We start from the raw sequence: 17,941 nt of genomic DNA, 5'->3' as shown, positions 1-17,941 counted from the left end.
TCCCTAGGCCTCTGTCTGGGCTTCCTCCAGCCTCCAGCCCCCCAGGGGGGACAGCATTCTAAGACATGCAGTGGTGTGCTAGTACCATACACACGACACAAACTGGACACGCTGGCAACACGGCCTGGCTGGTCCCGCAGGCCGGTGCCCTGCCAACTCCTCCAAGTCTCAAGCTCTGGCACAGAGCACGGAGGGGCTGGTCCGCTCACAGGGTCCTCACGGCCACGGGGTAGAGGAGGGACAAGTGCTCGGCCCCTTTGATGGGTAGCTTTCTGGTGGTATAGTAGTGGATGACTTCTGGGACACTGTCGAATGGCGGGCTGTTCTGCCCCAGCACGTATTTCTCTTTGGTTTTGGCCAGTTTCATGTGCATAAAGCCCTGGTTGCTCCTGTGAACAGAAACACAGAGGTCAGCAGGATCTGGACTTTGCATGGGCTGAGGGAGCAAGGGGAGGCGGAGGAGCAAGGGCACACGTCAGGGTGCGCTTGGTTTTGCTCCTATGCTCTTGGGGTGTCCCCCTGGCCCTTGGGCTGGATCCCTGCTACGATGCAAGGACTCCTGGAGCTTTGCTTTTCCAAGCTAGGACTGAGTCCCAGGACAGGCTGAAATGTAGCTATACCCACGAGCACCCCCAATGCCAGCAAATTCAACCAGGAACCAACAGCAACCACTGTGGCAGCAGAGTCTTCCAGCCCTGAGAGCTTCTGAGAGCTTCAGGGAGGGAAAAACAAAACAAAAAACCCAAAAAACAAAACCTTGTTACTAATACAATCAGTACTTGTTTAGCCTTGGCTGGCAGGAACAAAACATGATCATGCCCCCAATGTCATGAGAAGCAGGAAGGGTAGGGGTCAATTCCTGGTTGCCAGATGAAGAACAGTATGGCAGAGATGGTGGGCAAGCTGTTTAGCCCTTTAACACTGAGGAATTGTTGCTGGAAAGGGACCCCTAGCCATGGATTACATTTCCCAGCTTTCCTTGGGGCCAGTTAGCCATGTGACTAGCTGTAGCCAATAGAATTCAGGCAGAAGGTGTTCTTTCCCAGCCTGCCCCAGGCAGGCATTCCCCTTTGCCTCTTCAAAGGCCCATCCTGTTTCAGCAATGTGAGTGCTCTGGGGAGCCTCCAGCTTCATATGCACTTGCCTGCCTAAACTTCCCCAATTTCCCCAGGTATGCCCTGGAGGAGCAGGGCTGGGTCCAGGTGCCCACCTGGCTTCAGACCTGCCTTGGAGGGGGCCATCTGAAGTGTCTGACCAAGAAAGAGGGGTGATGGGTTCCTCTGAGCTAGAAGCTGTGCCTGTGTGTCCAGAGGACCTCATCAACATGCCCCGCATCAGCATGCTGGTAGATGCAGCTCACAGATGGCCAAGAGCACAGCTTGACCACTGGCACTGCATGGCCCTCGCAGAACTCTCCCAACTCTGCGGGTACTGAAAAATTGCTTTGGTATTAATTTCAAAATGTAAAAAGTAGTCAGGGCCTGGGTGCTGTGCAGGCACTCAGGAAGGGAGGGGAGGCAGAGTTCCCCTCGCCAAAAGTGATTACCAAGTACACAAAAGAGTTGTAGCCCAGGGCCTTCATATTTTAAAGACAAGTTTACATAATAAATAACTTCTAGTAGATAGCCTAAAACTCCCCAAGGATATGGGAGGATGGTACAGGCCTTCTCAAAGAGGGCATATGCCATGTGACTCCTGACTTTGTTAACCAAGTAACACATCTTGGTCACATCTGAGATAATGGGCGGGCCTACACCTGCATCAGGTCAGGAGCAGATGAAAGGACTTGGTCAAGCAGGATGAACAGTGAATCCTTATAATCATAACAAAGGCTTGCACTGGAGATAATGGGTGGGCCTGGGCTGTATCAGGTCAGGGGGAGGTAAAAAGACTATTGGTTAAACAGGATGGGACATAATAAAACCTTAAAAATCCTATTCTATGTTCAAAAACTTCAGTGTCTTATTTTCAAGGAACTCCACTGTGTCCCTCTGATGTAGTGATTTATTATTCTGTCTCTCTTTCTACCTTTGTAATAATAAAATTTGCTCAAGCTTGTAGCCGTATAGTTCTGGCTATTTTTTTCTAAACTAGCGGAGCACAAGAACCCACATCAAGATCTCAAACCATTACACCGGCTCACGCCCTGGGCTGAGGCTACACAGGCCCAGCTATCCCCCCATCAGCCCTTCTGTGGGCATGTGGCCCCTTCCAGCCATGCCTGGCCTTCTGACTCCATCATGTCCCAGTTGCCACACTTGTGGATGTCCAAGAGTTTCCAAAGCAAGATCTGATTTACCAAGTGCCTGTTGCTTAGTTAGAATGCTGGGGCTTCCAGGCACCCTCCTGCTGCCATCTCAGGGGCCCACAGGCACTGGTGACTGTGACCGGTCTTAGGGCCTGGCTTCTGGCAGGGCCTGCACAGTGAGGCCCAGAGTCCCAGGTGGACAAGGAAGGCTGCATTCTGTTTGAGCTGCTCCTCTCTGGCTTCCTGGTTCCTACTAGGGTACAGAAGGACTTACGTACATGTCCATTTTACCACTTTCAAATGGGCAGAGCAAATGCTTAATGAAGTGTGGGTACCGAGCAATACATCTACTCATAATAACGCATTTAGAGATGTCACCCTCGGCTTAAAGGAAATCGTCTGGAGAGCAATTACGTTTTCAAGAGAGAATAATTCCTGTGAAAAACCAAAATTTAAATCAAGACTTTTTAAAGGCTGGGAATGTTCTAATTACAGAGCCTGTGGCAAATTCCACTCCACTGAGAAGGGTCACTTCACTAGAGAGTCATTTCCATGCATCAGAGGGGCAGGAGGCACGCTTGCTCATGCACTTGGAAAGGCAACAGTGAGCGTGAGAGAGAGGTCCATCTGCCCAGCATGCCATCAGACGGGAAACCCGCATGCTTCCCTGAAGCCCTTCTGCCTCTTGGGGCCTGCTGTCCATCCTTCCCGCACACTGTCCTTTCACTTATTAAAGCACCCACTAGCCTGTCATCCAGAGTCAGGATGTGCTGAGAAGCCTGGGTGGCCACAGGGCTCAGAGACCAAGGCATAGCTGGAACCAGAGTTTAGGCCCAAGGACCCCCAGTCCCTGGCCTGACCATGCTGGGCAAAGGTAAAGGCCTGCGCTAACCCTGAGGGGCGATGACATCGTACTGTGTGGTTGGTTCTATGGCCCTCAGGCCAGCCTTGTGCCTCACCGGGCTGTCCCTGTGCCTACTGGATCCGTGATGGGCTCTGAGGCCTATCTTTCGCCCTAGCTTCCTGGATTCCTGTGTATAACTAATCGGCTGCCCAGCCCCCAGGGCTTCCAGAGGGAAGATGCCTGGAGCCAGCCTCGCCCACACTGGGAAACTGGCCTGGAGAGTCACCTTTGGGGCCAGTGATCCCTGGGCACTTCCCATTAACCAGGCCCTGTGCCCTGGAATGCTGCACACAGACAGGAGGGAGACTGGCCCCCTATCACACAGCAGGCAGCAGTGGCACCAGATCCCCTCCTTGGAGACCTCTTCCAGAGCCTGTTGTGTGTCAATGTTCCCCAGACACAGAAAGGGTGCTCCACAAGAGGATGGGCAAGTGCCAGTGAGAAGCGTCTCCTCCGAGCTGAGCCTCGGTATCCATGATGACAGTGAGGAGCTGATGGTGGGTCAGAGGAAGTAGAGGGGCAGGAAGGGGAAGGCCTGGGTGTGGGGCCATATGCAAGGGGCCATCTCGGGGACTCGGAATGGTGTGTCCTGAAGGCAGGGTGTTGACCCCACCCCAGGGTAACTGGAGTCCCAAGGGGACCTGAAGACCCTGGACCACTGCCAAGGTCAGGTGACAGCCTGCCCATGCATGCTCAGGAGATGTGTTACAATAGTGCACCCTGACTGGTCACAAGGTCTCCGTGAGTGAGAGGCCACCTAGCAACAGCTGAAGACTTAAAAGTGGCTGCCAGGGATGGCTTCAATGGCTTCCAAAACTATACAAGATGCCCACATAAGGGAAGAGATTGAAATTTCTGTAGAGGACAGAGGGGTGTATCAGATGTGCACAGGAACACTGTGGCAGTGGCAGTGGTTTTTGGAGTTAGAAGCAGCCTGTAGGTCATTTCTCCCTCCCTTGGCATGCTGGAGGAAACTGAGGCCAGAGAAGCATACGACCTGGCCCAGGCACACAGCAAGCAGGGCTGCAGGTGTGGTCAGAAGCCAGGCCCTGTGTCCAGGCCAGGTTATGCCTCCTCCAGCCCCTCTGTAAGGCAGCGTGAACCACTGTGGCTCTGGGAAGGCACCAGTTCCTGGGGAACTGACAGGTTCCTGCCCTGCTCCTGCTGCCTGCAAGCCTCTTGTGTCAGCCTCATCTCCTTTGATAGGACATCTTGCAAGAGCAAAGTCACAATTAGGGGTGTCGCTGGTGGGTGACCTGTCTAATGAGTGTTGTAAGGCTGCCAGAGCGGGGGTGCTGGGGCTGTCACTGCACTCAAGATTGCTCATCATCATCACAAAAAGCACCTCCTTGTCACGGGATTAGCAAGCAAGCCTGGCATGCCGGCCTAATAACAGGCCCCGCCTTGCCTCCTAATCATGAGCTTTAATAAAACATCACTCAGCTGCAGCTGCTGGCCTCTGAGCGGCGTGAGGCCTCACCTCTCGCTTTTAGACCTAATTGCTTGATGCATATTTCATGAAGAATCCTGGGTAATAGTTATGTTAAATCGCTTCTTTTCATGATGAAATGACTTAAAAACACTTGCATATAATATTTATGCAGGAGAAGGAAGGAAACCACCCTTTGGGACTAGCATGTGGGACCTTGTTAGAGGAATCTGTACACAAGGGGCTTCTGGTTCACCTTAGCCTGAAAAGTGGCTGGGGAGCTGCTTTTTGAACCAAATGCCCCCACAGTATTCTTCCTCCGCTCAAAACTATCTATGGCTCCCCGTGGCCAGTACAGAGTTAAGAACACTCAGCAGTTCTCGGGCCCCAGCAGAGCTGAGCTGTTGCTACATGTTCGTTCTATCATTTAAGCTGCACAGCAATGTGGCTAGGTCGGTATCACTGTCATTGTTTATAGATGGGGAAACCGAGGCTCAGGAAGGTCATGTGCCTTGTCCCATGAGACAGGGAGGGGCCATGGATTTGAACCTATGGCTGTTGGCCTCCAAAGCCTATGCCTCATCTTCTTCTGCTCAGCTACCCAATCAGGAGGACCCAGGTGTCTGGGTGGGCCTTTGGATGTTTCTGCCCCAAGAGGTGGCTTTCCTGCCGCTCATGAGATCCTGAGGTCGGTCACGCTGTCTGTTCACTGGGATGTTTCTCAGCAGGTTGAGCCTTCCTCCATGGACAGAGCACATGTCTGTCCACAGTCAGCACAGTCCACCCATGTCACCCTCCCCCTGCCCATTTGTTATCTAGTCAGGGTCTCCCTGGAGTCAGGGAAATGAGGCCCATACATCCTACTGTCAGGGCTCCGTGTGCCCAGCCCCGGCAGAAGCTACTCCCAGGCCAAGTACAGTGGCTACTTTTTTCTGGTCAGCATTGGTTCCAAGATAAGCCAGCAAAGACTGGCAGAATGAGCCACCAGAGTGACAAGCCTGCGAGGCGGGTACAAAGACACTATCTCAAATCATGAAAAGTCCTGCCCAAAGAAGGCCACGGGGAAGAATGAGTCAGGTCCCTCTTCCCGTGGGATGCAAAAAGAACTCATTTTTGAGCTGCCCAGTACCCCTACCCAGGCCTTAAGAAATGAAACACAAATATGAGACCAATTCCTTCTGTAAGCCAGGGTCCTCCTGCAGGTATGAGGGGGTGAGCCCTGGCAAGGCCTCCACTCTGGGGCTCTAAGTAGCTGCAGGTCTTCTTCTTGTTGAGCCATTCCAAACATTTGACTCTTAAATCCTCCAGAGATTCCCGAGTACAGATCAGTGGAAGGGGGAGAGAGAGAGAGCTTGTGGGTTTAAAACGCATTCAATGGGATGCAGGATGGTTCTTAGGGGAAGGGCCTCAGGGAAGGCGGTGTTGCTGGTCCCCGTGCACACAGCCCTGGAAGCACAAGCTCTGTGCTCAGCATGGGAGCCCAAGCCACCTGCTTCCGACCTGCACAGTAGGGGCCTTGCCTGGTCACAGTACGAGGACACCAGGACTTCTTGAGTCGGGGGGCCAGGACATGAGTCCTTCACACTGTGTGACTGGGCTGTCCACGTGCACAGGGTGCGACCTGCTAAAATATCTTAGGAGCCGGGGCGTGTGTGTGTGGGGAGTTCACAAGCCCACGTGGCCAACAGCTGCACCCGCCCATCACCCTCAAACAGCTTTCACAGCGACGAGCCAAAGACAGACACCAAGTTGTTTTGAGAAATGTCTACATCTAAATGCTACTGAGCCTAACAACTTGATTTACAATCAAATAATTAGATTTTCAATAAACGCACCAGCAGTGATTAGCCTTCCCGAGACACCAGGGTGTTTTTCAAGTGCGAGGCTGGCAGTCCAGGGTGAAGGCTTTCAGTAAATCATGAAATAGCCAGGCGGGAGAGGAGGCAGCGCTTCTACAGGGGAACAGGTTGAGGCAAAAGGCTTGTTTCTGCACACAGACCAGTAGGTGCATAGAAATGAACCCACTATGAGCAATTTTATTAGGAGAAAACCAACACTGTCAGATAAAAGTGTTTGTTTTTTTGTTCCTTTTGGTGATACTGGGGAGTGAGCCCATGTCCTCTATTACTGAGCCTAGCCCTAGCTCCTTGGCTTGCTGGGATTATGAGAGACAAGAGGTTTAACAATGGGGGTCAGAGCAGCAGGGGGTGTCTGTTGGGGGGATCAGACTGTTTTAGTCTTACCCAGCGCTCCCATTTTCCCTCATACACAGCTGGGGCTGTCGGGGGCGCCTGGAATGGGTCTAAGAACTGAACTGATGTCAGGGGCCTGGGTTCAGCTTAGCTCCCCTGATGATGCTGGCTGGGGGAGTTCTTCCCCCCTGGGCCTCGGGTTCCCCTATCTGGAAAGGGTGGAGGGGTCCCTCCAAGGTCGAAGTTCTCAAGGTGGTGGGGGACATCCTCCGTGGGCAGGGGGAACAAGCCCAAGAAGAACAACCCTCATGCCCAGCACTGGGTCACAGCAGATCCCAGGCTTGGAGGCTGCAACATGACCTAAGAAGGCTTCCTAAGGTCCAGGCCAGTGAGACAGACAGAATCCTGCAGGTCGAGGGCAGCCCCCTTCTGCCAAGGGAGGACACGCCCCTCCAGCCCACACCTCCTCCCAGCAGTGGTTCTAACTGAGGCCATTATGCAGCCCTCTCTTGCGGGGAGGGGGGTATTTGGCAACATTTGGAGACATGAGGGCGACTGGCATCTAGGAGGGGAAGAGGGGTGCAGTTAAACATACCACAGTACACAGGAAAGAATCCAGCCCACACTTTGGAATGCCAAGGTTGGAGTCACACCACTCCCCAAACACTGGCGCCTTGAATTCTTCCTCAGTGAGACAGAAACACCACAGAGGCCATCCTCGCAGCTGCTGTGATGGGAAATGGGAATCTCCCCAGAAGCATGAGCACTTGGAAAGGGTGAGGCCGGCCTGCTCCGTATTTACAGATCTAAGACAACATAGAACCTGCAAAGAGCTTGAGCTCTAGGCTATTTGCAAGGCCCAAGGCCCCAGTCCCACCCCACAGTGACAGGTCAAGGGGTATAGCACATTGGAAACCAGCCCCAGCACAGGGACCACGCAAATGTGGGACAAAAGGCAGCCTTGGAGAAAGTGCCAGATGCCTGGGGGGCACTTTGAAGGGCTCTATGGCTGTTATAGAGGAACTGGAAACCTGGGGTCCACCCAGGCAGGGCCAGATCATGAGCCACAGAGAACGCTCCAGTGGGAGCTGGGCATGGTGGCGCACGCTTGTAATCCCCGTGCTTGGGAGGCTGAAACAGGAGGATCACACAGGTTTGAAGCCAGCCTAAGCTACTTAATGAGGCTCTCAGCAACTTAGTGAGACCCTGTTTCTAAATAAAGTATAAAATAGGTCTGGGAGTTTAATCCGGAGGTAAAAAATGCCCCTGGTTCCACCCCCAGTACCACACACACACACACACACACACACACACGCACGCAAACAAACCCTGCCACCTAGGTCTTAGGCTGCTTGGTGAACATGACCAGGGCTCAGGGCCACCGGATCTGGGCTGAGGCCCGCCTGGCCATTCTGAGCTGCATCTTCCTTGAGTTTGCTTCCTCATCTGTGAAGCTTGACCCCTGTCAAAAGGTCTGTCCCCAGGTCTGACCAGGGCGAGTCTTGCCAGGTGCTAAGGTACCCCCAAAGCGTGCAGGATGTCGCAGGAGCCTGGTCAGCTGGTCAGAAAGCTTCACTCCTTGGCAGCCCCAGGTAAGAATGGCAGGGAGGAGAGCCCGGAAGCAGACTGCAGAGCAGGATACCCTTCCTGTTTTCAAGTGAAAGTATTTGCACTGAAGGTTTTCAGAGAGGAGTCTGAAGTACATGGGCCTTGCCTCTGCTGTCTGGTTGGCCTGGCTGGCTCTAGGTTGCTCTGGACAAGAGCCCACTGCTCACCGTCCCTCCATGTGGCCTGCAATTCGACAGTGTCCCTGGTGGGTCTGTCCAGCTTGGCCATCAGCCTGTCTTGATACAGTACCCCCACCATCAATGTGGGGTGCCTGTTGACCCCTGGAATCTACCTCTCCTTTCTCTTCTGGATTCCAAAAGATACAATCCTATTAACACACAAGTGTCAAGGGTAGAAAACTTTCACTTTGTGAACAACACTTCTTTGGGTCCAAGAATATTAAAAAGCAACCACTCAGTGGCTTAGCTCACACTTGGAAGATTCTGCCACGCAGTTCTGCAAGGTCATTGTCACCCCCGTGCTCTGGGCTCTGGAGGGCAAACCCTTTCATGTTGGACATTCATTCTGGCAGCTTCCTGACAACCTCTTTCCACAGGGTGGAGAATTTTCTCAAAATTAAATCTACAGCTCTCTGCTCCCTAATGAAATTGATTTCTGCCTTGATACACAACAAAGCTCTCATTTTATTTTTTGGCTAGGCTCTGACCACATTAATTACATGGGTTTTTTTTTCTTTTTTCTTTCTTTCCAGCATGGCTGCAAGTAATTGAGTTCCAAAGTTACTTACTATCGTATTGGAACCAATTGCTTTTTAAAACCACGACTCCCGCAAAAGCAAGAGCCAACCCTACATTAGCTCTAGAATATGTTGCTGGTTAAGATTATAATAATTTTAGACAGAAAAAAAAATCTCTAGCCTGGAAATCTGAACGCCAAAGTGGTCATGCTGAGCCCAAGGTCTCCTCGGCCAGGTCACAGCGTGCAGGCCTCAGCTACTTGTGTCAGAACTCACCCAAATGTCCCAAGGGTGGAGTCTGTGTAATTCTGCTGGCCCCAGAGGATACCCTACACAAGCCTGTTCAAACTGGGTTATAACACCAGGTGCCAGAGACTGCAGAAAGCCCGCTGGGTACCGTGTAACTGCATTTCTTCTTGCGGGGCTGGGTCCAGCACATGGCTGGCTCTGTGGCAGCCAGGAGATAGCAGGGAATCATAGAAAGGACATATGGCTGGGTGTGGCAGGAGGGTGGAATGGCCATGGGTGAGTGCCTCCTCTCGCTGAGCCTCCTCGAAGCAAAGAGGGGATGCTCTGGGGAGCTGGAGACGGCTGAGCAGGACTTCAGAGTTTACAAGGCGCATCTTTGACCCACAATCTCACACTTCACAGTGACTCTGGAAGTTCGAGGCTGTTACTGCCTCCAGTGTACACATGCAGAAATTGAGGCTACAAAGCTAGCTAGAGGCGGGATCTAGGCCCGAACCAGGGACTCTGGCCCGAGGCGGTCCATCTACCCTCTGCCTTGATGCCGGGGCTGTTGCTCCTGATCCCGGGCAATCAAAGTGTTCTCAAGCCACAGGCTGGAGAGATAGCAGAGTCCAGAGCCAGGTCTCAACTCTACAGGCAATGTGCTTGTCACTAACCAATATCAGTGTGGAGAATCTACAGAACACAAAGCAAAGAGAAGGCAGGGATCAGTGCCCATCTCGGCACTCAAAGAGCTGTCAATCACAGTCTCCCAGGGCACCTTCTGTATTGGCCCCATGCAGTGGTGGGTTTGTATGTGATACATAGTTATAGGCTGTGCTGAGTTCTATAACCTGACTTCATTACCACCATAGCTTGTTTAATTTTTTTTTTTTTTTTTTTTAATTTTGAAACAAGCTCTCACTAAGTTGCTGAGGGTCTGGGTAAATTGCTGAGGCTGGCTTCCAAACTGAGATCCTTCTGTCTCAGCCTCCCAAGCCCTGGGATTATAGGCCTGTGCCGCCATGCCTGGCCCATGGCTCATTTTGGATGCTGTGATTATTTTTTCTCCTAAGTATAACCTCCAAATGTTTCCTGAGTACCCACTATGTGCTGAGCCCTCAGGTGGTGGGGAGATAAAAAGACTCCCAAGAAAACCTTCAGCCACAAAAGGTACCTAGTAGGTACCAAATCATTTCAGGCCATAACCTGGAAGGTCAGGGTCAGCACCCTCGGCTGTCAAAGGACATATCAGCAGAGCAGGCATCCTGAATTTATAAAGCCCAATTTTAACCTGGAAACTATAACTGGGTGACACTTTTAAAAAGCCACCCCTGCTAAGGTAGGGCCCAGGGGAGAGGGCCACAGAGACCTCCCCTCTAATCCCAAACCTAAACATACTTGTACCTTGCTGTTGCTTCTCCAATAAATGGTTTCCTTCGTTTTTTCCTTTCAATTTTATTTATCCTCCCAGGCCCTGTCAAATGTTGCCACCTCCAAGAAGCCCTCTAAGATGCCCCAGGTCAGACTTACTTTCTTCCTCCCTCTCTCTACCACAGCTTGCCCACCTCCCTGTCTGGGCCGTGAGCTTAGAGGCTGGAGTGTGTTTGTCTCTCTGCCTGGCCGAAGGCCCAGAGCACAGTAGGAACTCTGCAGCGAGAACCTCCTGGCAGCTCCTTTGTAAGCCCTGCCCTGAAAGTCTCTGCTGAGGACAAGAACGTGGCAGGCTGATCCCCAAGCCCTGGGCCATCCTCAGCATGTGGATTTTCAAACAGAAAATAGCAAGGGTATGTGTTAGGGGAGAGGTTCTATTTAAAGCATTTCTAATAAGCTGGCTTTGCCAAACCCAATTGTTTCTGATATTCCTCTTGGGTGAAGTAATCTTAAAAAGAAAAAGGCAAAAAAAAAAAAAAAAAAAAAAAAAAAAAAGCTAAAGAGTGTTATTAAAAGTGGCAAAAAAAAAACCCCAAAAAACAAACAAAAAAAAGAAACAAAAACAAAAACAAAAAAAACCCAGCCACAGCTGGAAGGAGGGTGGAGGCTGCTGGCAGGGGAGGGGGTGACCTAGAAGCCAGCAGGTTGGGGGCACTGAGAACCAGGAAGGGAGCAGCATCTGCTCCAGCAAAGGGCCAGACAGGAGCATGACTGTTGTGTGCTTTTACACACACACACACACACGCACGCACGCACACACACACCCCAAACACCATTTTATAGCTGTAGCATTTGAACTAGTGGGAGTGAAGGTGAGGGCTGTAACATCTGACATCTGATTTTATAACTCTGCCTCAAATACCAGAGCATTTATGTTTATGGAGAAGAGGGGAAAAGAAAAGATAGTGCTTACGGAGCTCCTGGGATGGGAGTTGGGACGTGTGGGTTCTGCCGGCAACTCAACTGGAGCCCTCAGGAAGATCCCTTCCTTATATCAGGCCTCAGTTTCTCAAGTTCTCAGTCTGAAAGCCTGGGCCATCACCCAGGTTAACTCAAGCCATTTCTTCTGGCTTTAATTGCAGCTGGTCATTGTTAAACCCTGCATTTGACACCAGGTTTTCATAGTATGAAGCTGTTCACCTCAAGACCCACAAAATGCCTCTAGGTTGGGGGCCAGCTGTCTTGCTTTGGGACCTTTGACTTGTTGGCTCAGCTCTAAGCAAAATTGAACCCTATGGGTTTAGCACAAAGACTGCAAATCCCCATTCCTCTGCATCACACAGCCTCTTGGAGTATACAAGAGCTTTCTTTCAGTTCCATTGTCCGAAGGGCTCAGAGCTGGAGCAACTGGCTCGTGACCCCCATGCCGGAGGCAGGTTCTGATCCTCTGGCTCCCAGGTGCACTCTCTTCCCCACACTGCTTCTCCTTCACTGAGGGCATCCTCATATCCTGTCCCTGCAGCATCCCACAGCCCCTGCCCCAAGTCCCAGACCAACTCATTCCCAGATGGCTTTTGCAAAAATTTGGTTAAATAAGTCATATTAACAAGATGTTAGAAATGTGATTGGAAAGAAATGTTTTTCTCATTTGGAGACCACCCAGTGCCTCCAAAGGGAACTGTCCCCGGGCACGAGAGGTTTCCTGGCGACGGATGGGCAGTTGGAATGCCTCCCCTGGCGGCCAAGCCGCACAGGCAGATTGACTCGGTCTGATATGAGATAATTAAAAACTGGCTGGAAATGTAATCAGGGCGGCTCAGACACTGGAGAGCACCAGAGCTCTCGGGGGGAATCAAAGGGCAACACTGCCTGCCTGGCGGGAGGGGAGATGTAGCAGGCCAGGAAGGGAAGACCCCGCCGTTGATGGGCATGTCTGGCACTGCCAGGCCGGGCAGGTGCTGAGCATGAACTGGCAGAGTGAGGCTTCCTGAGTGGGGGCTTCCTGCCTTTGGGTCCCGGGCAGAGGGGAGATCTAAGCTAGGGGGAGTGTTTTCCTAGCTCTTTCCAACTAACCATTCCTGGTGCATGTGCAGCAGGCGGTACCGTCACCCACCCAGCTGCTCTGATATTTGAATGTGGTCCTTGACTCTCCTCTTCCTCGTCCTTCATTCTCCACTGAACTGATGCTGCAGCTTCCTGAGCAGCCGCTCTTCACTCCAGATACAGCACGTCCACCGCCAGGTGGGACTTCTCAAAACCAATCCCACTAGCTTTGAAGGTCACCACTGGCCCTTCTGAGCTGGCCTCAGCCTCCCTCTGCTACCAGATGGCCCCAGCTTTAACTCAGCTCCTGGTGGAAACAGAACTTCCGAGTTGAGCTGGAGCAAATGGCCAAGATGGACAGGAAAGAAGAGTGGCCTGGGAGGTAGGTGGTCTCTGCTTTGCCCTTTCCTGGCTACACGGCCCTGAATGGGTCTCTGAGCCTTTCTGAACCTGTTTCCTCCTCTGTAAAGTGGGAGTGATGAGGCACTGTGCTTTCGCCAGCTGCTTGAGGAGTGGACTCAGAGAAGAAACCAGAACTCCCCAGGCAGGTCATGAATTCTAACACTGTTGATTCAAACACCCCTGTGTTTTCAGGTTTCCACAAGCTGAGGACAAGAACTTCAGGTCTCAAGGCCTTCTACTATCACCACAGCCCAGGAAAAGGTACCAGAGAAACTCCCACCAAGGGGCTGGCCCCTTAACCTGCTGAGAATATCCCATAGGTTCTGGGACTACACCATCCAGACTGCTGGTTAGGCCCTACTGAAGAGGAAGCAGGTGGTTCTGCTCAGAGAGACCCCACAGGGCAAAGACAACGTGTCGGGCTGCATTCAAATCCTGACCCTTTACGCCTTGGCTGCAACATAATGTGAACGTCAGTTTCTGTAACTGTGGGAGTGAAGGTGATCGCTCTTGCTGTTCTCCTCACAGAGCAGGGCCAGTCCCCTCGGGCTGTCCTTACGCCACCACCTGATGGAGTCCAGCTACCCAGAGCAGTGGCTGGCAGGGTAGGGCCCATCCCACCTGTTCTGCTGGAGAAACCAAGAACAGAGTGGAACCTGAACAGAGTCACCCACCCAAAGTAAGGGCCATCAGAGGCCTGTGATCCGCCTGGGGCCCCACAGCTACTCAGGGGAGGGAGGATCTGGTCCCGCTGTCCTGGAGGCCCGCCCAGGTCTCTTCCCACACTGTCCACCCCACTGCACTGAATGGTGAGGGCACAGGCCTGGGCAGTGCCTTAGTGCCAGCGGGGTGTGTTTGCCCATCACTCAGAATACAGGCAAAGCGCTCTAATAGGTCCTTTCATCTTGCAAAGCATATGCGTGCTTCAGAGTTCACTGTTTTAGTCTGGTCCCCTGTAAGGAGGGTCTGAGAAGCCTGGTTTGCCAAAGACAGCAGCTCCTAATTGTGGCATTTCCTTTAAACCTTCTAGAAGGAGAAAATGTGAAATGCACTAATTGAGCAGAAAGCTCATTTTTCCTTTATCAGCCCCCAAAGGATGAGAAACCCTTGATGTATGGAGAACAAACAGCCCCCTCCTGCCCCCGCTCTGTCTCAGGCTGGCTCAAAGGCTCTAGAATACAGGGCCTGCAGGGGAGCCAGAGGAAGGCTCACTTCTGGGCCTCAGTTTCTCCACTTGTACCAGACATCGGATCATATCATTTAAAAGGTTGCCTGACTTCCAGGATTTCTGCTCAGTGTTTCCTAGAGCTGTTGCCCTGGCCTGTTGAAAAGTGCTTCCCTATGAGATGGCGAGGAGAAAATGATGACATTTTGGTGAAAATGAGTATGATAATCACGGTGTCTGAAGACATGGCGAGTGGGCTAGAGGGGCAGCAGGGTGGTGAGGAGGACAAGGAAGAATGCCTTTGAGATGGCCATCACCTCCAGCCACTGATGAGGGCTTGAGAGATCAGAGAAGTCAGGTAGCTTATCCAGGCCCACACTGGGAAGAGGGCAACTGGGATCTGAGCTCTACAAGATCCAAAGTCTCTGTCATGGGGACAGGGGATTCTTTTAATTAAAAAAATTTTTTTTTGTGTGTGTGTGGTCCTGGGGATGGAACCCTGAGGCCTCTACCTCCGGGCTATGCCCCCGACCTATATTTCATTTTGAAACAGGGTCTAAGTTGCTGAGAGCCTCACTACGTAGCTAAGGCTGGCTTCGAACCTGTGTGATCCTCCTGTCTCAGCCTCCCAAGTACTGGAATTACAAGCGTGCGCTACCACGCCCAGCTAGGGGATTCTTTTTAGATACCGCTATGTAACATCAGTATTCTGAGCCACAGGGACCTTGTTCCCTGTAATCTGTGATTCTTCAAAGCCTATAACAAAGACAGCTGAGCCACACAGGACTGTTGAACACGTACTACTCTATGCTGGGCCCACGCTAAGCACTTCACACATATAATCTCTTCCTTAACATGGCCTGTGAAGCGTATCTTACAGATGAGAAAACGGAGGCTCACACATGTTAAGTCCCTTTGCCCAAGACCCCTGCTCATACCCAGCAGAGCTGGCTCTCAGAAGCCCAAGCTGGACTGATTCAGTGTCTTCACAGGCACACAGTTGCCTCTGTGTCTTCACAGGCACACAGTGCCTTCAGAGGCACACAGTTGCCTCTGCCTAGGGAGGAGGAGGGGTACGGGGGCGCAGGTGATGAGGTACACCAGAAACCATGCATCTTCTGTTCACGGGATGCTGCCCCAGCATCCATACTATTCCCAACTGCCCTCCCAGCATCCTTGGACTCTTTGGCCTAGCCATGGAACCCTTAAAATGGAAGCTTGCTTTCTAGTCAGACCTCAGACCCTCATTTTGTTATATTTAAACAGTTCTCCCAGCTCTCAAAGGACCAAGTCACAGCCCCTCTTCCCTGTCTGTAGGTAGGACTGACTACCCTGGAACCCTCCACCATCCTCACCCACCTCCTGGGACAGCAACTGCTGTACTGTCTGTCTGGAGCCACAGCTATCCCAGCCAGTCTGCCTGTAGCCTCTCCTCCTACCCATCCCCATGCCTCTTCCTGCAGCCCTCACATGCCCTGGCAACTTAGGGAGGCATGATGGCGGAGGATTAGGGCACAGGGCCAGGAACCTGAGGGCCCTGTGGGGGTCCTGAGACAAGCAGTATTGTACTCTGAGCTACACATGCTTGCCTTCCCTGAGGGTTTGTCTTAAATAGGGCTCACTATGCCCTCAGGTGGCCGGCTGGGGGCCAGGGCACCCAATGACTAAAGTACAGGCATTCTGAGGCTGTACAGGGACCTCTTGGAGAGGGGCTGTCCTGGTGTCCCCTGGGTGGGAGCGGGCAGCTCTAGTGGATCTAAGCACCTGGAACCTCAGCTGCTGACCCAAGGAAGGATGCTCGGACGGCAGAGGGCAGCGGAGTCCGTGCTTGCAGCTGATGGGTACGAGGCGCCTCTTCTCACCCACCCCCATCCAACCCCTCGCCCCACAAACCTTTATTATTTCTTGCTCCTGGCTGTCAGCAGCAACAAACTAAGATTAATCACTCGCCTGCCTGCCTAGACCCAGACGTGTCTACTGTTTGAAAAGTCTCTCTTTTGCTATATAAATCAATGAGGGGTGAGAAGGAAGAAAAACACCCCAACTGCAATTTGTCCCTCAGCTCTTGCTGGCCCCGTGACACCCACCCACGCTCCACTGGAGCCCCAAGAGGTAACACAACCCAGCTGCTCCAAGCAGATGCAAAGGCAGGGTGGGAAGTGATCTGAAGGGCATGAGGCGGCTCCTTACAAACTGTCCTGCCCTCTTCTCCCCACCTGGGGAGGAGCTGGGGCCCTCCTAGCATCCTTGGACTCTTTGCCCTAGCTAGCCATGGAGCCCTTAAAATGGAAGCCTGCATTTTGGTCAGACCCCAGACTCTCATTATGCTAAATTTAAACATATTTTGTGATGCTAGGGATTGAACTCAGGGCCTTGCATGTGCTAGACAAGAACTCTACCATACCCAGCCCAATTTTATTTTTTTGTCGTGCTGGGGATCAAATCCAGGGCCTCAAGTAGGCAAGCACCCTGCTTCTAAGCTGTAACCCTTGGCCCTCAGCTCCTGATTTAAAGACACTAATGGGAAAGATGTTAGTTTGACAGGTCTAGTGGACTAGAGCCAGCTTGGCTCAGCCCAAGCTTTTTAATTTTTTTGTATTGGGGATGGAACCCAGGGGCATTCTACCTCTGAGCTATACCCCCAGCCCTATTTTTTATTCTTTATTTTGAAATAGGGTCTTACTGAGTTGCAAAGGGCCTCACTAAATAGCTGAGGCTGTCCACCAACTGCTATCTTCCTGACTCAGCCTCCCAAAGGCTGGGATTACAAGTGTGCACCACCACACCCGGCTGAGCCCAAGCTTTTAAATCAGCCCCAGACTCTGTCCACAGTGCTGGTTCCATGGCAATTTCTAAAGACTCTGGAAAAGCCGGGGGGCTTGGCCTAGCGTGTACTGGCACCTGCCTAGCACCACAGGTGGGGCTTTGCCTACCTGGCTTCTTACATGTCCCGTTTTCCAGGTGATGCCAAGCATCACACAGCTGGTGACAGAGGGAGCCAGGACTTGAACTCAGGCATCTGACTTCAGGGCCTGCACTTTTCTCTAGACCCTGGATCTCCCCTGGGATGCTGGCTCACATCCGGCCTCTTAGAACAGGCCCCTTGCCAGCACTAGAGCTGGTGGGCTCAAGTGTGGACACGTGGGGCCAGAGGAAGCCAGAGCTGTGTCCTGTGTCCCTTCTTGAAAATACTCACGGTGCCCTGGCTCACTAGTAGTTTTAGGTTATAATTTGAGGAACATCGCTACACCCTGTTCAGAACTTTCAGGGACCCTTCCCTGCCCTACAGGGTAAAGTTCCAATTCCTTGGCCTGGTGCCTGGGGCCGTGCCCCTCCTGGGCTCAGGTCGGTGATGTAGTATTTGTGGTTCTTATACAAGTTTGGTCTTCCCGGCCTCTGGGTCTGCTCCCCTCTGCTGCTGACAATCTTCAGCCTGCTCACCCTTCAAATTCCCAGCTCGCTGGTCCCCTCCCTCTTGCACGCCTGGAGCACTTTCCACCTTGGGCGGCTCTAAACACTTTCCATTTGAGTTACGGGTGTCAACACCTTCCCTGCCCTGTCAGGCTGTGAGCCCCTTCAGGGCTGGGGCTCAGTAAATAACTCACTGCGTAGGTTGGTGCTTCAAGGGACAGGAAGCTCCTGAATGGCTAA

The 17,941-nt window shown here is 52.2% G+C and overlaps 1 protein-coding gene across 1 annotated transcript in view; it reads right to left on the bottom strand.

Annotated features, from left to right (window-relative positions):
* Nucleotides 1-205: 205 nt before the first annotated feature.
* The window catches only part of SHB (SH2 domain containing adaptor protein B), a gene marked incomplete at both ends in the record, with an annotated part of 132,544 nt that continues 114,808 nt past the window's right edge, over nucleotides 206-17,941 (bottom strand). The window contains one exon of the mRNA XM_080709428.1: nucleotides 206-389. Coding sequence (XP_080565554.1) covers nucleotides 206-389 — 184 coding nt within the window. The remainder of the gene's footprint in view (nucleotides 390-17,941) is intronic.

Source organism: Muscardinus avellanarius (genome assembly GCF_963383645.1).
Source record: "Muscardinus avellanarius genome assembly, chromosome: 13".
In the NCBI taxonomy this organism is placed as follows: domain Eukaryota; kingdom Metazoa; phylum Chordata; class Mammalia; order Rodentia; family Gliridae; genus Muscardinus; species Muscardinus avellanarius.
This window is presented reverse-complemented; position numbering and strand designations above follow the sequence as displayed.